Source organism: Battus philenor, unplaced genomic scaffold, assembly GCF_028537555.1.
Source record: "Battus philenor isolate CCGP_79_NKW_IND1 unplaced genomic scaffold, ilBatPhil1.0.hap1 SCAF_14, whole genome shotgun sequence".
NCBI classification, from domain to species: domain Eukaryota; kingdom Metazoa; phylum Arthropoda; class Insecta; order Lepidoptera; family Papilionidae; genus Battus; species Battus philenor.
In genome coordinates this window covers 1,495,020-1,519,317 of record NW_027181676.1, presented here as the reverse complement: position 1 = coordinate 1,519,317, position 24,298 = coordinate 1,495,020, and the positions used below count along the sequence as shown (strand labels likewise).

General features: G+C 33.0%; 1 protein-coding gene across 4 annotated transcripts; it reads left to right on the top strand.

The window, feature by feature from the left end:
- The first annotated feature begins 468 nt into the window (after window positions 1-468).
- On the top strand, window positions 469-22,088 carry LOC137933751 (nucleolar protein dao-5-like). 4 transcript variants are annotated; one of them, XM_068777787.1, is made up of 10 exons: window positions 469-790; window positions 1,009-2,263; window positions 7,385-7,500; window positions 10,334-10,497; window positions 11,050-11,111; window positions 11,682-11,796; window positions 13,885-13,988; window positions 15,185-15,322; window positions 19,928-20,051; window positions 20,798-22,088. In XM_068777787.1, exons 2-10 carry the CDS (start codon window positions 1,052-1,054, stop codon window positions 20,884-20,886), a joined length of 2,124 nt encoding a protein of 707 aa, XP_068633888.1. In that variant the 5' UTR covers window positions 469-790; window positions 1,009-1,051; the 3' UTR covers window positions 20,887-22,088. The 4 variants fall into 4 exon arrangements, with proteins under 4 accessions (XP_068633888.1, XP_068633886.1, XP_068633887.1 ...); XM_068777785.1 differs by having other exon boundaries at window positions 15,185-15,352; XM_068777786.1 differs by having other exon boundaries at window positions 13,873-13,988.
- Window positions 22,089-24,298: the final 2,210 nt, after the last annotated feature.

Here is a 24,298-nt window from a genome sequence, read left to right as displayed (position 1 = left end):
AAATTTAAGAGTAAAGCAAAATCTTTCATACCCTGAAACGTAACAGATTAATTAAGATTTTTGAAGATTTCCCAGATGAAAATTTAATATTTGTTTTAAACTATTTTTTTATTACATATAAAACAATACTTTCAGTTTTGAAATTATAAAATCTAAAAAATATATTTCTTAATGTTAAGATTTTTTGAAATGAGTTTTAGTTAGCAATGTTCGTTTTATTCGCAAAGAAATATCTCGTTTTTGTAAATTTTCCTGTAAATTAAATTTAACTCCTAAGCAAATTTAAATTTTAAAACGTATCTAATATTTATTCTAATACCGTTAGAATAAAAATGAACGCGACATTCTTGTTAGATCTAAAGAAGAGAAATATATATATAGAAGTGATGTAAGAAAGAGACGCAACATTCTTGGAATTATTCGTTTAGGCTTCGCTTCATACGACGTATTCATTGGACAAGAGGAAAAGAGGGTGGCGCATGCGCGTTGTGCCGACGCCATCTCTAAACTGCTGTGCATAATACTTGTTGAAAGACTTGGACGATCCGAACCAAACTTAGTTTATATTCATTTGTTGTTGAAAGTGTTAATTATGGAATTGCGTCGCCGTCAGTGAGGTTAAGTGCTTGTTCTGTGTTCATGACGTCGGTGCGCTTGTGCACTCCATGTACGGCGGTCGGAATCTTGCGGAAGTTTCTTAGAGCAACGCATATTTTTTTGCGGATGCTTGACCGCAGTTGCTACGCACACGCAGAGACTTTATGAGCGTTTGACGACGGAACTGTTACTGGTAACTCTCCCAAGCTAAATTGTTGCTCGAAATCGGCTTAGATAATAGAAAGTAGCGGTAAAGGCGGGGAATCGCGCTCGCGTACTTGCGCGCGTACGCCTATACATAGATACAGAATGTGTACTTGTGTTATGTATGAATTATTGTTTTGGGTCAAAGACATCGAGTGTTAACGTGCTTAACATCGGTTTCGTTAACGTATTGCCTTTATGTTTCAGTGTGAACGCTTGAGAATCGCATCAAGTTTTGTCGTCGTTTGATATGAATTCTGCTTTAAAGCCGGTGCTGCCCCAGCCGGGGGTCCCGCAGCCGGGCGGTCAGGCGAGCCCTGCCAAGGCCAACGTGGCGAGCGCCAACCACGCCGTTGGCCTCCCACAGGGTGCTCAGAACTCCCTGCACCACGGATCCAATAACCTCGTTGGTCAGAACTTGACGCATCACGTGAACGCGCCACAGCCGCCCGCTCATGCAGTACCCTCTATGGCGCCCGTGACGGCGAACATGGCACAGATGGCACAAAATATGAGTCACCATGGAAACCTATCACATGTCACGCAAAATTCAATTCCGCCTCCAAGTCCCAGCAAAACTGCCACAACCGGTTCTCCTCTTAGTTTAGTGCAGGAAAAAGCGAATACTTCCCAACCACTTGCTCTAACACGAACTCCAGAGAAGAAAGAGCCAGATTCAAGCAGTCATGCAAATGGTACTATTGAGTCCTCAAAATCGGGATCAAATGCACCTGCAGCTCTAAAAGCTCAGAATCCTGAAAGTAATAAAGATAAGCAGGATATTGCAAAGACTTCACCAAGTACTCCAAAGCCACCTGAGAAGTCACCAGAGAAACCATCCAGTACACAGTGTACACCACAAAAGAATGAAAGTCCAAATCCAGTTAATCAAACTGAAAGCACTACTCCACTGAAAGTTGCAACTGCCAATGAGGCTCCAGAAAAATCACCTTCCAAACCCTCAGAAGTTAAGCCAGCTCCTCCAGCAGATGTAGCTCCCACACAAAGTGACAACAAGCCATTCTTGGAAGCGGCAAATGACAGTCAAGATAAAGTCACAACATCCACTCCACAAGTACAAGATCCTGAATCAGAGAGTTCCCAACCTGATTCACCAACAAAACCCGAGGATAAAAAGATAGAGCCTAGTGAAAAACCCCAAGAGGAAAAAAGTGAAGAGGTCAAAGAAAATTCTGAACCTGTGAAACAAGAAGAACAAACAGAGAAAACTCCAAAGCATGAAGATAAAGTGGAGGAAAAGAAACCAGAGGTGAAAACTCCTCTGAAACCTGAAGTGAAGGTGACTCCAAAATCTACCATGAAATTAGCGACTGTTACTCCGCCAATGAGGAAGAGAAGACAATTGTCACCAACGAAAGCTGCTGATGGTGCCACTCCAGCCAAGAAATCATTGGATGTTGAATCAACACCTGATACAAGAATCAAAAGAAATAGGACTAAGGTGAGAATTTTTTGTTCATGAATTAAAATTTCTATTATGCTAACAATCATATTTTTATCAGATTTGAGTATTGTTTACATCTTGTCAATAGAAACCCAACATTTCTTTACACAATATATTAAATTTTCTAATTTATGACATATAATATATTGTCACAGACAATAAGTTTTAGTGATTTATTTTAACAGAAATATTTACACCAATATCTCTTTTAGTAATTCATTCATGTTATAAAAACTCGACACATTTTTCTATCATCAAAAAATTACACTGGTAATGATTATTTTTAAATAACCATTTTGTAACTGTATAAATTATGAGAAACTTATTTTTTATTTAATAACGCCAGATAAGTTAAAAAAAAGATTACTTTATGTGGAATACATCACAAAATCAAAAGAAAACAGCATATCTGTAATATTGATGATATTAAGACTTATATAATTTTGAGAAATGAATTTATTTTTAAAAAGATAACATAAACCATAGACTAGGTCAATGAACTATAAAGCGTCAAACATTAACGTCGAAGTTTTTGGCGGGAAACTGATGCGCCATGTTTTGTTTCTCCTTGCGGACTTTGTTTTGAACTATTATATTTTGAAATATTTATAAAGCTTCTTGTCTATTTATATTTTAGTTGCATTAAGTTTGCTTTGTTTAACTACATACTTTACTTAAATAATTTTAGACGCCTATTGTAAAAATAATCATACAATATTCGTTATAAAAAACCATACGAAATTTTAATTTTCATCTGCTATAAATTTAATAGGTCATTTATGATTACTATTAAATGATTGCAATTAATTTTCTATTTTCATCTCGCAATATGTTCAATTGTTTAATAAAATTATTCCGAAATCTGAAATTGAAATATTAAGAACAATAAAAACTCATTTCAACTAACAACTATTTACAAGAGTTGTATAATTTTGGCGCGAAAGTTACAAACGCGCCATTGTAGTTAGATTTATATGAAAGGAAATAAAGATTTTTGTTTGAAATATGTGTAATGTGTGTAAAATAATGTGTAATGTACCGATATTTTCGAAAAAAATAATTCTATTGGCTTTTTCTCTTTTTTTATCAATCATTAGTAAAATAAAACAAACTTAATTTGAAAATAACATGTATATAAAAATATTTAAAAGTATTCCTTTTGGTTTTTTAATTAAATATCGATTTTGTGTAAAATATTCCTTATTTCCATTTTTTGTAGGTGCTGATATTTGAGTACAGATTTATTATTAAAAATGTGGGATTAGTGATTTTTTAAATAGATACATTTTAATTTTGGAAGATATTGAAATTCTTAAATGTTTTGAATATCGAATACATTCTTTTATTACGAATATTACGATTACCGATTAGCACTTTTATTCTTTTATTTTTAAGCAGCACAGATCACACAATCTCCATTTAAAAAAAAATCTAGTATTTATGTTTCTCGGAAAAAAAAAGTTTTTTTTTAAAGTTTGACGTCAGCTTCGACATAAAATCATATTTGTGTACGTTATAATCAGAATGACAGTAGAGTCCAATTGGATACAAGTTAGAAACAGATTGAAATCTATAACACACGCCATGTTAGGTAGCGACCATAATAAGTAATTTTTTTTGTGGTCTTTTATATAATACCCTTAAACTGCTACAGCCCTTTTTTTAAGATATATTATCACTTAAAAGTCCTTTACACTACAAAAGGATTCTTTTACAGATGTGTACAATAATACAATACCGTTACCAATAAAAGTGTTACCAAATTTTATGACGCCTAAAAAAGGTATAGCAAGCTTTTGTTTATTTCTAGTGGCGACATAAGATAATGCCCTATTTAAATTCTTATGTACGTAAATCATAATGTCTGTTACTTTTTTTATAATCAGGTGACGTAATTGTTGTTTTATTCTACAATAATCAATTCTCAACAGTTACGTGAATTTACAAAACGGCTATATTCGATTGCGGCTGCACGCTGTTAGCCGTTTTGGCTTTTACAGCTTCTTTGGACTCAGGGCTAACGTAAAAACAAATCTACGACCGATGCGTCGCCTGACGTTTATATATATGCGTGTATGTATATATACACACAACCATAGACATTTTTAACTATCTTTTAGTCAGTTCCGTGTTAGTGTTTCCGTGTCAGTTTAGTATTCGAGTTATATTTAGCACAAAAGGGCTGGAGGCAAGCAGAACACGGAAATATACACCGCTTTGCTTTGTATCGTATTTACATTGTACATTACAAAATGTTAATCATAGACTCTATATTTTTTTTTGGTTATTCCTTGATAACCTTACCACGTTGAACGCTATGTGAAATAATAAGCCTCCGTGAATGATTTCAGTCATGGGGGTCACCCGTGACCCGTGTATAAGGTCCATCGGAAATGCCTCCCATATTGAAAGTAAAAAAAATACATATAGAAATGACCCGTATATTGTTCCATTGGACGGCGTGATTTCAAATCTAATAAAAACTTTTTGATCTTTTGCTATATCGCTTAAACTGGACTAAACAAAGACAGCACATACACTTTTGCAAGGCATGTTTCTATCTTTATGTATATACCATAATCGCCACATTTGGCAGGCGAGTTAGCGATTGCAATGTGGTATTATGGTACGCAGAGGACGGTGCTGCCAATCCTCTGGTAGCTTGTACGTGTTGCAATACTAAATAATTAATGCATAGTGTGGATTATAAAAGATTGTATCTTGAGAATCGAAGCCGCGACCTACGATCGAAATCGCACTAAAGCTAGACTGTAAAAGTCATTAATTTTCATTTTATGTATAAATAACGGTATTTTATATATTTTAAAATGTTAAATTTGGTTTTGGAATTAGCTATGACCTCTAAGATCGTAGGGGTCGTAAAGCATACATGTAACATATGAATAAATGTGAGTTTAATATATTTTTATATGTGGAGAATAGGGAACCGCACAGTCTCATATATAAAACAACTCAAAACCTTATAAATAGATATTTTTAAAAACACATGTGCAATTTTTTGTACTTGTTTTTTTTTTCTTACTGTATCATCTTTATGTTATTTATTATTACAAAAATCATTGATTTTTGTAAAGTGCATACCATACAGTACCCGGCGATGAATATTGCACATCGACCTTTGGAAAGAGACAATCAGCTAATTTCGGCTTCGTAGAGCATTATCTCTGTCTCACACTACCCATGTGACGCTTTGTCAGTCGTGCGACAAAGATAACGCTGTTCGAAGCTGAGATTAGCCGATTGTCCCTTTCCAAAGGTCGATGTGCAATATTTATCGCCGGGTACAGTACATTAATTGAAAGAAAACGAGCTATAAATTCACTTCTACACTATAAATATAACGAGCCACCCTATTCGCGAATTTAAAGAATTACACTAAATTGGCTTGCAGGAATTCGTAAAATTCGTTACTAGTACTAGGACCTCTAGTCGGCTAGAGAAATATTCCTGTCAAATCGAGTCGAGTCTTCAAGCCTATAAAAGCCTAAGCTATATATATATATATATATATAAAAATTACGGAAAATAAATTTTTATCTGACCTTTCAAATTCAATTCAAAATATCTTTATTCAAGTATGCATTTACTTTTGAATCGTCGATTTTTTTAACATTATAAGCAGTAGTAACCTACCACCAGCTCGAACCCTGATCTGTTGAGAAAAGTTGAGGAGAAACTCAACAGTTGTTATTTTTTCATGCGTACATTATAATATCAATCATGTAAATGATTCAACAAAGCGACACACATTTCAATCAACTAAAAACTCTTGAATAAGATTTAATAATATACTTTTAATTTTTGGTCTAAGATATCTTGCGGAACTTTATTATATATACATATAATTTTATTATATATACATAAATTTAGGCGATTTTTTTTTCTTTTAGAAGATATTCCTAATAAATTTTTAGTTTCTCAGCCTTTATATATATAGTTAGCACAAAGATGGCGATCTTGTATATATAGACAGATAAATAGATATACATCTTAAAAGTTAGCTAAATGTGATATTAATTAGTTATAATAAAATAAAAAAAGTAGGTTGGTAACCAAAATAAAACAAAAAAAAGTTTTATCTATCGCCAAATCTTATGCAAGCATGGTTCCGTTTAGATGCCTTAAACTAGTCAACCTATCTCGCTTAGGAGATACTATCTGATATCACAAACCAATGAACGGGGTATTGGATTACAAAGCTGTTATACCGCAGTCTATTAAATGCAGGTATCAATTACTACCTACACTTCTCTTATTGGTATTAAAAAGTAAATTATAAAAAATATGATAAGATAAAGTTCATTGAACCTGTTACGATCTTTGCAAGGTGACGAAAATATTTGTGTACTTGGGTTTATGTAATCTATTTTAGGTTAGAAATATTTATTATTTGTTTCATTAAAGTAGTAGACTGTGTTACAAATTTTGATTACTATTTATACATGGTGGTTAGGTGTAAAAACTTTTTGAATCCAAATATTTAATCTATCAATGGTTAATTGACGAGAGAAACAGTATAAAAATCTTCACGAAATAGCAGTACCGTACTTTAGAAGGACTTCTTGTTATTTTCAAAAATATTGAAGCGATATAAAAGTTACTGTTCCCTGAGAGTGAAGTAAAATACACAAAGAATTTTTTTTTAATTTAAATTTCTATTGTTTATTAGATATATCCGCGCATTGACCGCGTGAAATTTAACTAATTTTTTATTCATTTAATCATTTTTCTAAAATAAAAGCAGCCTTGGTTACTCCTTACATCAGCTAACCTGCCAGTCCCATCAAAATAGCTCCTGCCATTACAGAGAATAGCCGGAACAGACAGACAAGAATTTAAAAAAAAGTAGTTTTAGTGTATGTATCATGTATATATATATATTCATATGCATGCAGTTAATACTAAATATTTTAACATTACAAACATACTTTCCAATTTTATTTATTTGTGCCGATATTCCCTACAATTTGTTATGGTTTACAAATGTAAATACTTAATTTACAAGATTATTTAAATATAGTAATTTTAGTTTTAATAATATGACAAGTATAACACTGTATTTGAATATTGTATAAAAATATATATTTATCGTTTTAGGTCCAACTGTACCAGTCGCCGACGCCGGAGATAGCAATGGCGACCAAGCTGTCAGCATCAGCAGGACGATCCACGCCAACTAAGCAGAATGACGACAAACTGATCGTGTTCTATAAGTAAGTGTTATCAGCAGGGTAACAATGTTAGGCCTTCGCCATAGAAACTATGGTAGTATGCGAACGTATACTCGAAATTTTAACATAAGGCATCAAAGAAGACTGGGGTTTTATCCAGTAGGAGTCTGGCATAACTCTTTCATTTGCCCCATAGTAGAGGGGGTATGATTTCCTCATGAAAAAAAAGGGAACCAAACCAGTGGTACTAGAGCGATGAACTGTTTCTCGTGTAATTCGGTTTTGGTTTTTCTTCATACCATCACCTGATAATTTAAGTAACATGGTTTCGCTCTAGGTTTACATAAACCAAAGACATATTAGTTTTTGTTGATATCTTGGTATAAAATACCGGATATATCTGGTCAGGTTTTTTATAGGTGTAAAAGATTTAAATAGTTTTCCATTCAATTAATGTATGGTATACCTTATCCAAAAAATCACTAAGTTCAGAAATTATTAATAGCAAAATGATACTATAGTGAGAAAAAGTGATTAAAAAAATTCTGATTACTACATATTATAATTTATTATTGTTTATTATCTTTCTTTCATACTTTGCACTGCAATAAGTCATTGACCTGCTGCATTCCTATAGAAAATATAAATTAATGCAAAATCATTTCATAGTTTTTCACATATAAATCAACTAAGCTAATAATTTTTGTCAATAAATCTTTTCATTTCATTTTTTCATTTTTCAAGCATTCACCCCTTCAAAGTTTTCACACATATATAATAATCAGTTCTAAAAACCTTTTTTCCATTTAAAATAATTATTGTTTACTACCAGTTCATGTAGAACAGTATTTTTCACCTTTTATGTGCCATGCCCCACCTTGGTCTTTCTAAAACTCTTACGCCCCCTTATGTAACATATATATATTTATGTTAAATCAAAAAGCGCGCGTCGAGTTCACTTTCAAATTGTGCGCCTTAACCTTTAACAATGAAATTGCCTCCCCTGTGGGGCGTGGGCCGCTCGTTGGGTAACATCGAGGTAGATGTCTGTTTTGTCAGAAGATAGAAAATTTTATATAATTGATTTCAGACTGATTAATTTATACAGGGTAAATCCTTTTGAAGCTTTTATGCCAATAACCAATCATCCTATATACCAAAATATTTAAATAAATCAGTATTCTAAGATTTATTACTACAGTATTGACAAATCATAATATCATAATCAAATGTATAAAATATGTCATGATTAAGTGTATGCAATGCTACTTTGTTAGTGGTATTAAAATTCTGGGTAAAATCAAAAGAAACCTAAAGTTAGTATGCAATGAATGCGCGTGATTAATGCCCATGACCTTATCTGTGTTGTTTTCTATATCAGGCGGTGAATACCTTTGACCTATAAGATTAATTGTGAAAGTAATTACAAAAAAATGTGTTCAAATTTGGTATGGGACCTTGTTAGGGCGCGTTTGGAACTCTCAAACTGTTTAGTTTAAGGGTTTCATTATACAAGAGTTTAATATAACCCTAGTTTCTACCAAATAAGAGATCTATTTTAAGCATTATTATGACCTGTGATTATTACAAATTTTCATTGTCTTATCTTATCTCTGCGGGCTGGTTTCTGCAAACCTAACCCAACTGAGCAATCCTAGCAGACCCTTGATATCGGCGATTTCGGATAGGCACTGTGGTGACCCAAGATTGGTAACCCAGTACACCAAAGTGATACATGAGTAACAGTCTTGTCTTCCTGGCATGCCCTTTATAAGTTACTCTCAGTGAATAGTGATAAGTGGATAATAAAGAGGAAATAAATAAAATTAATGTACACTTCTTTTCAATATTAGAATGATCAATCAGTTGTTGAACATTCAAAGGGTTTACACTGTTGCTTATGGAATCACTACAATAATTTGATTTATAATATTTTTACATATATATGTGTATGTGCATATATAAATGAAAATATGCCGTTAAAGTTGGCTGTTGTCATTTATAAATAGATATCAAGTTTCTTCTTTAACTTGATTTTTCATTTTGTACTTGACCAATATTCAAAAAAATATGGAGGATGTTCCACAGGCTAACCTCCCAGAAACACAAGGTGTGACTATGGCTATATTTGCTGTCACAGTGTTAACAAGCAGTGCAGTGTTGCTATGCCATGATAATGTTAATGAATGGACTTAGAAATGAATAATCAAATTCAAAGCTTAATCTGTGTTTGTTATATTTATTTTGAGGAAGTTATACTCCAGTTAAAATAGGCTACAAGTTCAATATCTTGTTATAAAGACCACATAAATACAAAGCGAGATGAGTTGAGCATGTGATTCCGAGATATCTTTTGATTGATAGCACACAACTTCAAATTGTCAACTAAAAATAAACTTTCAATGTACTAAACATTTCTTAAATTAATATGAATTCAATATAATAAAATGGCTGCAACATGGTATTTAAGAACCATGTCAATCGCGCCCTGGTTTATCAAGAACAGAGACCTGTGATGCAATCAATATAAGTTCTATTAAGGCCCCTTCTTAAGTAGGTAGTAAATAGTTATTGCATTAGCAACCATCAACTATTCTAAACAACTGAATTGCTAGGACCTACAAAACCTACCAACCTACCAACTTGTTGACAGATGGGTGAAGGATTAGGTAACTTTTGCTGCAGAGTGCTTTAAACGACACAAAGGATGACACAAATAATTGAAGATATAGTTAAGAATTAAAATTTATGTACTGTCTAAATGTTTAAACGACACAAAATGCCTCCGGATTTTTCCATTAAGTTCTATAGACATTCCATCAGAAAAATTATCGACATGTAATTGCAAAGTTATTGATGATTTGATTTCCCATAGGAACGAGTACCTGGCAGTACGTAATGCAGAAGGTGGATTCTACGTCTGCCAAGCTGTTCAGAACGTGTACCGCACCACCAGGAAGATCAAGATCCGCTGGTTGTCCCAGGATAAGAGCGATTCATCCGGCGAGACTTACAAGCCTGACTTTTATGACGTCACAGGTTAGTTACTAGCTCCTGTTCTATTGTAACGCGCATATAAATATAAGCTAATGATTATATGAGAATAAACATTGCAAGATTCATAGTTTCAGTAGTTGTTGCAAGTCTATTAAAAATATTTAATTTATGGTGTTAATAGGGACTACAAAAATCACACTCTGAAAACAACTAAAAGCCTTATGAAATAACTAGGAATTGATAAAATATATAACTATTAAACTAAACGTCCTTGTGGTAAAACGATTTAAAATTGTTTTTGTTACTTGAATATGTTACCTTGCACTCGGGTGAACAGTTTCAGCGACAACCATTGTTTTAATAGATGCTTTTATGTCTCTGTAGCCAAACATACAAGATATGTAATTTTTTAGATCGATAACTTAGTCAATTATGTTCCTAAATCTTTGATATACATATATGCTTTAACTAGGAACAATGTTATAAAGAAACCGTCAATGTTTTATATGTAAGAATATAGTTGCAAGTAATTTAGACTTTCCTCGTAGAGTCTATTGAGAGATCTTCAAAACGGTTTAACTTTGTCTTTTGCAGATATGGAATGTGTACTTACAACCCTGTCGTTAACAAGGGCCCCCGGTGGAGGGGGAGCACAGGTAAATACTACGTTTTTACAGTTTCTGGTGACTACCATACGTAATTTCAGTCACAGAATGTCCACTGACAACTAGATAAGGTTGTCTGTCCACATTGTGGACTTCCTGCGCTGTATCCCAGTTTGTGTAGTCCTTTCCAGGGCAGCTTCACTGCCAATGTCTTGAACATGGGAGTCGGTGAGAAGCCAGCTTTCTTTTTTGTTGTTTATTTGTTTAAAAAGGATTCATACTGTACCATTTATATAAATAAGGTAATTAAAATAAATATCACACACCGGTGCTAGACCAGCACTGTAAAAGAAATAATGCCATCTCAAATCATACACACAATTTGCTATGCACTTAGACATGTAGAGCTACCGCCTTCCTTCAAGAACTCCGATTCGAAGAAGCTGTAAAAAGCCCCTGAGCTAACAGTGAAAACATCTTCATAAACAATTTATATGTATATTTACATATACATATATATGTATGTTGCATTTAAAAGTCTGATGTATCCACTCTAGAGATTTAAGGTCTTAAAGAACATTACACAGATATATTAAATTAATGTGTATGGTATGTTTACAGCTGCTCAAACCTGCTGAAGAGGCTCGGGCCAAGTCAATCCTTGAACGAGCAATCAAGGCAGAACAGAGCGGGGATGCCAATAACTTGGAGCTGACAGAGGAACACCCCGATGGTCGTAAGTACTATATATTTATTTCTCATGTACTTGCATAATCTGTGGTTTATCATCAATAGCTTTGTTTATTGAATTGAATTGAAATAAGATAGAAGGGTAGAATGGCAGGTATATTTAACTATATATGGATGTTGAGTTTTAAAGCAGAAATAAATTTGATTTACAACTTTAAAGGAGCTTGTTTGATGTTAATTATTGTGCTATCTATGATTTCGGAATATTATTTATAGTTATTAGAAGGACCGGAAAGTAATATTGCTTTCTTAAATTCACATGACTACGTTTTTAACTAGTTTTTATTTCTAATCACCAATATATTCACCTTCATTATAATCAAATGATTTTGTAGTATACAAATACTAGTATACAAATTTTCAATGCAGGAGCGGTAAAAATAAAATGGTTTTTCTGTAAAATATGCCAACATAATCGACATTACTTTCCAGTCTCACTAACATAGTAAAAAGCGTTTTTATGTCGCATTTCCAAAGAAAAATATAATTAAAGTAACTTATTTCATAGTGAACACTTTTTACTGGGTGATTTGAATTAGGTGTAAAAAATGTATATATTACAGATACGCTATACAATTATCTATTTAAAGCTTTTACATCGATTGATAGCATTGGTGAAAATTTACCATGCCTATGCATTTTGAAGAGTGCACAGAGGTGTTACACTAAATAATTTGCCCATCTCATGACATCTGAACACTGTTGAAATTACTTCCACCCATTAAACCATTCACTAAAACTTTCATTGGTGTCATTACATCCAGAATATTATAACTTAGGAGTTTTAAGGCAAAAGTGAATAGGTACCATCATATACCTTGTTATTGCTTAACATCAGATGAGACAGATGTCAAATACTTCGCCTGTTAATGATAAAACAATGGCCTGTGTCCATCAAAGTTCACCTATTGGCTAGATGTCCTCTAGAACCTCAATGCCCCAACTGAATTTGAATTATCTTTGCTGATGGTATCAATTGAAGTACCTCCAGTGCCCGTCGTCAAAGAACATAGACCTCCTCCATAGATTTCTAATAAGACCGCTTGGAAGTGGTATTTTGGAGAGTGCATCAGTATTACACCAAATAATTCTCCCATCTTCTTTCTTCTATTGCACCTCGACGCTTAACTTCAGGCTAGGCAGAGGTCAAATGCTTCCTCAAATTAAAAAAAAAAACTTGTAGACAAAGACATTGGGTTTGCAGTAAATAGTTTTTAAGTTTCATTATTTATCCTATTATAAAATTATTAGAAAGCCAAAAGACTAATAGTAAATATTTAATCTCAGGTAAAAACAAAGTTATCGATGAATAAACCATTAATGTTCATAAACTACCAACTAACGTAACTTCCTACCTTGCTACCAACTATGGGAACATACTGCCTTATTAAAAACTTAAACTACCAACTAAAGTATATATTCGCATGTAGTAAGGGAAATCATAATTTTTTGGGGAAAAAATTTAAAAGATATGTGAAATTTAATAAAAACAGTTAAAAAGAGAACTGTTTATTCTAGTAATATAAAAAAAACTAAAATTATTATGATTTTTTTCTTCTTCTCTCGCTTTTTTTTCTACTTCTTTGACTATCTAAATTTCGGTTTTCAAGTAGTCATATAACAGTTCACTGTGTTCCAATGTAAAAGGAATATTTTATTTTGTTTGCTACAAAAAACGTATTTTTTTGGATATAGATATGTATTAATAATACAAATCCACTTTGAATCAATTATAACAATGGTTTCTGTATGTAATAATGAAAATACAAAAAGAGCTATGTTTAGTAGAATCTGGATGTGATTTTCTGGACAATGGCCTCCCCCAAAATATTTCCAATAGAACCGAATGGAAACTGCTTGCATCCAATGACCTGCGACTTCCTTAAAAAGGCTGTCTGTCCATTTTATTACTAATATTTTTCACTAATTTTAAGTAACAAATCATTTACTTCCAACAATTTAACTTTAAGTTCAATAATTTAAATGCATGGTATGTAGCTTTGTTTATAACTATGCAGTATGCGACTAACAAAATATCGTTTGAATGATTGTTTGACGGTAGTTAACGTTGCAGTGGACCTATCACTGTACACAGACGAGTCGCAGCTGGAGAAGAAGGCAGGCAAGCGGAACAGCTCCAAAATGTCGCGCGGGAAGCCCGACGACGACGAGACTGCGGTCAGTTGCTCTCCCTTCACCAAGACCAGGACCTAGCTTACACACAGTTTCACAATATATACAGATGTATATAAGAGCTTTTAGCTTGATGATAAGATCCAAACCATTTAGCACTACCATCCGAAGAATTGATATATAATTACAAGTTTTAAAGTAATTTCCTCTCTCTCTCTCTTTCTAATTATGCTTTACATGTTCCTGGGGTAGGGTCATTTGATTACGTCATAATAATAAAATAAACATTTCGATAATTTAAGACTACCACAATATATATTTATTTACAAATAATATATAGCTCAATTCATAATTAATGGCTGAATAGAACATGACTGCAGTTGGTAGTGTTCCATGCAGCCGTCAATTTCAAATAGCTCCATTTGCCACACTGCACTGATGAAAATGTTCCAACATCCTCGCTTGGATCATTTAAGCTAGAGGAACTTGGACCATACTACAAGCATACTCCAATACAGTAGTGTTAACATTACTGTTTTTTGATTTGAATAACAAGATGTAGTATGAATAAGATGATGCATTGATCAGGCATATGAATGCTGATGGGAAGCTATACCATGTTTTATATTACAAAATATTATAATCATTTTGATATACAAAAAACTTTCATAGTGAAATACTTTGATGAACAACAAGTTCTAAATTATGTATGTATATATATATATATGAGAGAGAGAGAGCGAGATTTCCTGAGAGATGTTTTAAGGAAATTGGTATTGTAGCAGTTGCTTCTAAATTTAATTTTAATAACATATTATTGCTCCACAATTTTAAATTTTACATTAAAAATTGAATAGACACTTGATAAGTGTTAAAAATTAACTATGTAACAAAGTTCCACGAGATATCTTAGACCTGAAATTAAAAGTATTAAATAAACCTCATTATACTATGCAATAGTTTTTAGATGATCAATAATGTGTGGAATTCGGTTTGAACTCATTTCCAAGGTTGATATTAATCTGTACATGACAATATTCATAAATTTCAATTAAAAATACCAACTGTTCAGATTCTGTGTTGTAAATATGTAAGAAAAGGACCAATTATGTGGCTAAATATTGGTCCTTTTCTCACTTAGGATGGACTTCCGCGAGGTAACGCCTGATTCCATTAAATATTGTAAATATGTCATAGTTGTGTAACATAAGTATTAGTAATGAAGTATAATTTTATAACAGGAAGAGGAAACGCCGATCAAAAAGGCGCGTACAACACCAAAACGCAGTCCGAAGTCGTCGCGGAAGTCGAAAGGCAAGCAACACAACGCAAAGAGCAAACCGGCAGGTAGCACGCCCGTAGTGGCGGCCGCTAGCAAGGTAGGCATAGTACAACGGATATATAGAAATGTACGTATCAGCAATCATCCGCCATTTTACATTCGTGTCTGAGAGTGCGTGTGGCTGGCCCGCCCGCCCGCGGTCGCATGCGCGCCGGCGGCCGGGGGAACCTTTCCGTTTGGGTACTTGCTACATTCAATTTTAAAAAATATATTGTAAAAGTAACTTAAAACCTTTTTTTATATATTCAATAAAAAGTAAATAAAACCTATTTAGTATCTGTTATATATTTATTTCTTTAACAATATATATTTTGAATTTTATTCGTTGTATTTCATAAAAGTTTAGACGGTATTTACATATTATCACCATCGCAGAACAGTTGCAATAATGAAAACTTGTTTAAAGAAAGCAAAATTTAATTGAAAAAGTAAATAAAACCTTTTTAGTATCTGTTATATATGTATTTCTTTAATAATATTTATTTTGAATTTTATTCATTGTACTTTATAAAAGAGAAGACAGTACTTACATATTATCACTATCGCAGAACAGTTGCTATAATGAAAACTTGTTAAAGGACTCAAAATTTAATAAAAAGGTAAATAAAACCTTTTTTAGTATCTTTTATATATGTATTTCTTTAATAATATTTATTTTGAATTTTATTCATTGTACTTTATAAAAGAGAAGACAGTACTTACATATTATCACTATCGCAGAACAGTTGCTATAATGAAAACTTGTTAAAGGACTCAAAATTTAATAAAAAGGTAAATAAAACCTTTTTTAGTATCTTTTATATATGTATTTCTTTAATAATATTTATTTTGAATTTTATTCATTGTACTTCATAAAAGTTAGGAAGGTACTTATGTAGTATCACATTCGCAGAATATTTGCAATAGTGAAAACTTGTTTAAAGAAGGCAATATTTAATTAAAAAAGTAATTAAAACCTATTTAGTATCTGTTATATATGTATTTCTTTAATATTTATTTTGAATTTTATTTGTTGTACTTCATAAAAGTTAAGAAGGTACTTATATATTATCACCATTGCAGAACAGATGCAATAATGAAAATTTGTTTAAAGAAGGCAAAATTTAATTAAAAAAGTAAATAAAACCTAATTAAGTATCTTTTGTATATTTATTTCTTTAATAATATTTATTTTGAATATTATTTGTTATACTTCATAAAAGTTAAGAAGGTACTTATGTATCATCACCATTGCAGTAATGTTGCTCTAATAAAAACTGGCTTAAGTGAAACAAACTATAATTTTTTTTAAACCAGTTTTCTTACATTTTGTTCTCTTCCGTATTCAAATTTAAAAAAATCAACAAACAGTAAGGAATCTTTCTGAAATATGTTACATTACTTTATATTAAAATGTGATAGGCAAATCATTTCTGGCAGCACTAGTATGATTGTATATGTATTTATACATTGAAAATAAGTGTTGATTTCAAATAAATGTTTAAAAAATTCTTTGTAATGATTATTACGTATTTAAAACAATACGCATGTATATAATTGTGTAGGTACAATGAGACATAATTTTAACTAATATAACCGCTACCAGTCAATTTAATTAAGGCACATGAATGCAACTCTTTCTGTGATAGCATTAATACATAAGAACCACTAATTTATTTTCATTATCATTATTTTAAATTATAATATTCATATAATATAATTACGAAACACTTAGTGATAAATTGAATAAGCTACCCAAACAGAAAAATGCAGAGAATGATGGAATGGAGAAATTGGTTTTAGTTAGAAATGATGTTTGTTGAATTAGATATACATTTGAAAGTATTATGGGAGATATAGAGTGCATGCAGTTGTATAGTATATTCAAATATTTTTTAATCTTACAGCAACAAGAGAATGTTATATTTGGGTAGAGGTATTAATTTTTATTTTATTTCTCATGTGTCATCTATACCATCTATTGTAAGAAATAGTTTATAATTTGATTATATAGCAACCAATGAGGGTCAAAGTTCAGTCCTCCCAAACATCTTTGAACAAGTAATTTGATTGACAGCTGAAGTCCAATTTTAAGAGTTGTTTGGCCCAAACCCTCTAAAGGCCATTAGTATTAGAATCCGAACAATATGGTGGTCTCTCTGAAGTCAATGAACAATATTGGCCCAGCTGTGGTCTCTGTGGTACCCCATTAGCTTTGTTACTGTAAAGAGCTCTTTATTAAGTGCCATAAAACTTGGTAAAATCAACAATGTATATTATAAATTCATTATTGTCTGTATAATTTCTGCTGTGGGATGTCCACAGCTGGATCTGTAGAAATTGTTTTACATCCAATGTCTTCCAACCTTAACAAGGTTGTCTGTCCACCTTGTAAATCAGTGTTTACCAACCTTTTTTGTGCCATGCTTCACCATACCTTTTTAAAATTTCTTCGACCCCCTTTCTATATTAAACCGAAAAAGTTAAACTCTTATCGGATTCACTTTCGAATCACCCTTCTTAATAATCAAATTGCCCTTATGTGGAGCGTGGGCCCAACGCTGGGAAACACTGTTGTAGATGCTGTAGTTGCTGGTTCATGGTTTCCAATCCAGAACTTCAATATGTGGCTTTTCATTACTGCTTCAACTTGTCAATCCGCTGTCTATGTATCCCCTTAATCTTGATTAGATCTGAGAGAAATCTCCTCCATTAAAGATTAGGTAATAGATTGTCTGTTATAATATTAGGGTCTTCTTAAAGTCCAGAGATTTTAAAATTACATGATTTTTAAAAGCTTCATCATATAAGGTTAATAGAAGAAATTAGATGTGAAATGAGATGTAATAATCTGGGAGCTTTGAGTTCAAATCCATTTAAATGCGCTCTCAAATAGATTCTATTAATAAATAAAACCTCCATATTAGTACAGTATTAAAACATCGTTCACTCCATAATCATTGCTTGCTTTTGTATATTTTTTTTTGTTTGTGTTAATTGGCTGTATACTCTATGCAGTTTTTGATTTATGCATGGATATTGCATGCAAAAATATGTCTTATTACTGAACCGGTTGATTCACAATTGCATTTATTAACAAATATTAAAAAGAAAAAAATAATCTAGATTTTCTTTGATACAAATGCAATGTGATGAAGCCAAGCCAGCCTTTGTAATACATACAGATAAATTAAATTTAAATAACAATAGAGAATGCATGAATGAAAGTAGAAATACAAAGATGTATTTGTAAATTAATTTTAATGTGAATATTTTTTTAATTTGGCGAACACCGAACGTTGCCCAGCGATTATAAATAATAATGTACACTCATTGTATTTCTACATAATGTATTTCTTACAGTTCACTTTTAGTAATATTTGTTATTTTTTCAAATATACCTCTTTTTAAATTATATACAGCAAAATTGTCACGCTGGATACTAGTTTTTATTGTTAAATAAATATCCGAATAATGTATGCAGTTAAAGAGAACAACAAATAAGATTTTTTGAAACGTTTTCCAAATCGGATGCAAAGGCTTTATGTATACTTTGACCATCTTCGTCATACTTCCCACCTTCCTATAGATACGGCAATCTCCGCCAATATCCGGCAATCTCCGCCAATATTCGGCAATCTCCGCCAATATCCGGCAATCTCTGCTAATATCCGGCAATTTCTGCCAATATCCCGCAATCTCTGCCAATATCCCGCAATCTCTGCCAATATCCGGCAATCTCTGCCAATATCCGGCAATCTCCGCCAATATTCGTCAACCTTCGTTTACATTTAGTAACCTTCGGTTCGTTCCAGTTCGTTTGTTACCAGTATTCAGTAATCTTCGCCAGTATTCGGTAATCTTCGGCTATCTTCGCCAATATCCTGCAATTTTGCCAAGGACAATTTTTCTTTACATTCAGCAATCCTCAGTCACATTCGGCAATGTTCGCCAATGTTCAGTAATTTTCGATAATATTCGGGATTCTTCGCCAATATTCGACTATTTTCGTTCACATTCGGTAATCTTCGCCAATATATGGCAATTTGCAAACAACAAATTTGACTCTCTTTGTTTACATTCGACAATCCTCAGTCATATTCGGTAGTCTGCGATGATATTCACAATTGGTTAAGTTCATATCGATCTCATGAAGAGAATTTAAGTTTTTAGGGTAGCTAGCTTACCGATTGTGTACAAAATAAGTTGTCAAGTCCTACACTGACAAATTAACTTAATTTAAATTGAAACCGCTATACAATAGAAGCATATTGGTGAGTATATTGGTTCCTTAATTCCTGTGTAAATTTTTTCATGGGGATATATATAATCTAGACATTTTAAATTAACTTTACATGTAAATTTTCCGTAGACATCCAAGTCAACCCTGGGGTCATATCATTTGGGGTCTTTGGTCATTTATTTATAACTAATGTGAAAATACTTCTGTTTATCGCCGGCGCGTAGTTATTGTACTCACCAAAAAGACGTTCACTATTATTCGTCTACTCATAACAATTAATTTTTAACATTCAACCTAATTTACAACACTTTATTAAAAGTGAACTGATAGAAATGAAAAATAAAATAATAAATCTGTGTGTGTGTGTGTTTTTGTATGTATGTCTTAAATATGGTGTCTGAACATCGTCCGTGCCAACAGACCGCCACTGCTGTTACGGAAAAGACGAAGGGCAAGTCCACTCCCAAGCGTGCTGCAGCCAAGCCACAGAAGTCTGGCACACCTGCCAGTACGCCCACGAGAAAAGGACGGAGGTCTGGCAAAGGTGAGCCTTTATTTTGTAATCATCATTTCAACCATTAGATATTCTTTTTGGTCTGCCTTTATACAGCGTCTATATCAGTGTTTCCCAACGATGGGTCCACGCCCCGCAGGAGGGCAGTTTGATTGTTAAAGGTGGCAATTAGAAAGTGCAATCAACACAAGCTTAACCATTCACTTAATGTATATGTTACATGAAAGAGAAATTGAATTTTAATAAGGCTTAGGTGGGCACTGGCACAAAAAAGGTTGAGAACACTGTTTGGTTTAAGCTTTAAGATTGACATAAAATGGTTGTGTGAATTTCAAAATTGATATGTTTGTTTAGAAATTTGCACATTTTTTGGCCATAAATAAAGGCCAAGTACATGACAATTGCCTCAAAGGCTTACTTCACAGTAAGCTTTAAGGTCCCAATTGATAATTCGTATACAACAGGACCACGCCTGTCAGTCCAGCTGATATAAAATCAACGGAATTAGCGAAATTACTCAAAGCCTTACTCGAGTTTAGCAAGACATTCATCAAAACATTTATATTATGTCTGGTCTTCTTGATTTATTTTTATTAGTTAAATATTACAGAAGCAACTGAATGGTGCCAGTGGAATTTAGAAACCTTTAGGTAGTTGCTTCTACCCGACGTCAAATGATAGCGCGAGGCAATCTACTACTAACGCCATCTATAGGTTCCGTCCGAAGTTTCGTTCTGGCATATTAATAAATAGATAATGTATATTTTGTCTTGCAGATAGTAAACCATCACCAATCGTGCCCACCCCGTCTACATCCACGGGGAAAGCAACACGCACCCCCAGGAAGCCGCCCGCGAAGAAATAATATTAAATGTGGTACATGTGAGAGGACTCTAAGATGCCCACGCGGGCCCACAGCTGGGTGGTCACTAAGCTCCGCATAATCATGTTTATATACACGTTTTTATATTTTTATTGTATACCTTGATAGTGGTTACTTTTGTGACTTACCGTATCGTACAAGTGATTCTTATTTGTAGATATAAAACGACACAAATGCAAAACTATACTTTCTATGTTTCTAGCTTTCTTTCAAGATTGTTAATCAATTTGTTTAGCTTTTAGAATGTTTTTTTTTTTTGTTTTTCATCTACCCTCTTTTTATTTTTACATCATGTAAGTACAGATAGTCATATCAGTTTTTAGCACAATAATTTACTTTTTGACCGTTCTAGTTTGTAACGGTTTTTAATTGTGACAAGGGTTGATTGGCTGACATTTAAGTGTCTCTGGTAAATTTTCATCACAAATTAATAATTTTTAAAACCTGGACAGATTCTTAGATACTGTGGACTATTCAATAGTTATGAACGTAGCGGTGTATGTGTAAATATGAAGTTCAACTTTTACCTTATACGGTAGTATGTTTTTTTTTTGTTTCCAGTCTCGCTGGACTAACTCTATTTATTGACAGATTGGATAAAGAGCAATAGAAATTAAATCTTCCCTTTAATCATTTTAGAATTTAAATAAATCATTTTAGACTTTGAACACGATATATAAATTTTGATAGAAAAGTATATATACGTTTTAAAGTGTTAAGCAAATCTTTATTTATGTAAATAACTTGCTTATAAATATCTTACACGGTAATGAACTAAGCAATATGGTGTTGATCGGTGACATTCAGTCTCCAGGTGCAACGAATAAATAGGGTTACTCCGATACGTTGACTGCAAAGGAATAGGTCTATTGTACGGTGAGGTATTATTTACCTCAATTGATTAGTTTTATATTTATCCCATAAGACTAATATTAGAAATTTTAAAAGTTTTTTTTTTATTATTATTAGTATATTCCATTAAATTGCATCGGAATTATTGTATATTAGTACAAAGTGGCAAACGTTGACGTGTGGTTATAATCGGAGATTGTGTTTCCGGGTGTATATTTACTTAAATTAGTTTTGGTTAAGAAACTATAGAGACGGCTTCTTTAAAAAAAATGATAATTAACTCTGTGTTACTCTTACAAGCAAATTAGTTATTAATGATCAGTTATTATAATATTCAGATGGTTTTAATATTATTTTCGCAGTTAAATTAGCAAAAGGAACATTTTTTTTAAGTCAACCCTCATTTTATTACTTGCGTACGCCATGAAAAAGAATGCCAGATCAAAGACAGAGAGAAGTGTTAGACTCGGAAGGTTTTTATTTTGCTAATTACTTCACAATATCCTTAATACAGCAATTCCAATACGTACATGTGTAGTTGTCATTACACATGTACGTCTTGGAATTGTTACTAATTCTGGAAAATTCCATAACTTTTTGTACCTCCTCCCCTATGCCTTGCACGTTAAAAATCGAAATATACTATATTTTAATTGATTAACATTTGGAAATGAAATTATCTTAAAGAATGAACTCGATTTTGTTGTTTTTCCTTTAAGTATTTCAAAATCTATGCAAAAGTGGTTTCCATCATAAGCCAACATTAGTTTAAGTACATAAGCACCCGAATATTCGATCTTTGGTTGTTATATTGTGCATTGAGAGGAGGCGTTGCGGCCGAGCATCAATTACGTTACCTTTCGATTCGTTTTAGCAGTTCTTTCGATGTTGTCACACCTGGACCAATGTATAGGCGACGTTAACTGCTATAGTTTACTGTAAATGTTAAACTATTAATTTAATAGATCAATTTTGTTCGACCTAGGGAATTTGACAACGTCGTCTCTGCCCTCACTGTTCAGAGGGCAGTGTACCAATCTGATTTTTTTTTACTATGAATTTAAAACTACCCACAGCTTACATCGTCTGGAACATTTTAAACTGTTAAATAATTGATTTTATAGCTTTTTAAAATATGAAATACATACATTTGATTGGTACAAATGGAGAGGTGAATATTATAAGTGTTTTGGGTGTTTATGGCCAATTTTACCATATAATATCTATATAGAACGAAAATGGTTATATATTACGAAGCGATATAAAAAGACGTGTTTGAAACTTGTTACGGATTTTATTCTGAACATGAACTGCCAACACTGCCTTATTGTAAGTACATCGCTTCGACAGGTGTTGTGATGTGTCGATATCGATATCGTGAGATTGCATCACTATCGACACGCTCACATCACTAGTGACTTAACCTTACTTTGTTTTCTTGTACTTTTGCGCGCTTTCGCAGTTGTAAGTACCTAAGTTAGCGGTAATATTACCTAGGTATAATTTTTAAAGATTTCTAAGCATAGATTAAATTATTGTGTGTGCATTTTCTGTTCCCGACAGCGTGCGGAGCGAACGCTCCTCTGGTACAATAGATGTGAAACATATTTTAGCGTTTTATACAAAAAGATATCATTCGAGAGTACTATTGTAACAGAAAGTCCACAAATTTATATGCAATTCAGAACTAAATATAAATAAATTAAGACATATCGAGTGTTTTTATTTTAACCTTTATTATTAAGTCTTAACCGTTTCGTTACCAGCGCCGGAGTTTACCGGCGTCCACCTTATAATGTTGGCTTATGTGTAGATCCATGTTTTAAGATTTATCACAGCCAAATAAATTACTAAGAATTATCCTTATTCCTGTTTTTAATTAATATACCAGTTAAATCTCTAAATACGTAACGCAAATGAGAAAATTTGAACATCAGCTTACCGCCATGCAATGTGCACACTTCGCGGCGCACATGCCCGGTTCGGTAGCGTCACTTCGGCGGAACGTACTGCGGTAAGGAAAGGGTTAAGTGTCGATCGTGAGACAGGCGACGTCCTTCGACTAACGGCTGAAGCTAGAACAGGAATATTATAACCTGAAATACGCGACTGCGATACCAGCGTTCCGTATAGAACAGTCATGCGATCTTTTATTTCACATAAAATAGATCACTTTGTGGGATTCCTAAGGCCGGTAGCTAAGAAAGGGACTAATATATAACTATGCAGCCGCGTTTCTGCATAGCGGAAGTAGCTATATATATTAGTCCCTTAGGATGGACTTCCGCAAGGTAACGCCTGATTCTAATACATGTTTAAGGCCGATATGTCTTATTACCTAAATAACAACACGAAGTCCGAAGTAGAAGTGTGTATACTGATCAAGCATATCCCCCGCAAATGCACGGATGCGTAGTGCCCTAGAGACTGAAACAAAGCTAAAGATATACATAGAGAGCATCGCCGTTATGATGGGCGACGACAACCTTCGCCCATCATTCCTATCCATCGCTCGTGGGGTGGCGAGCGATATGGTTGAAAG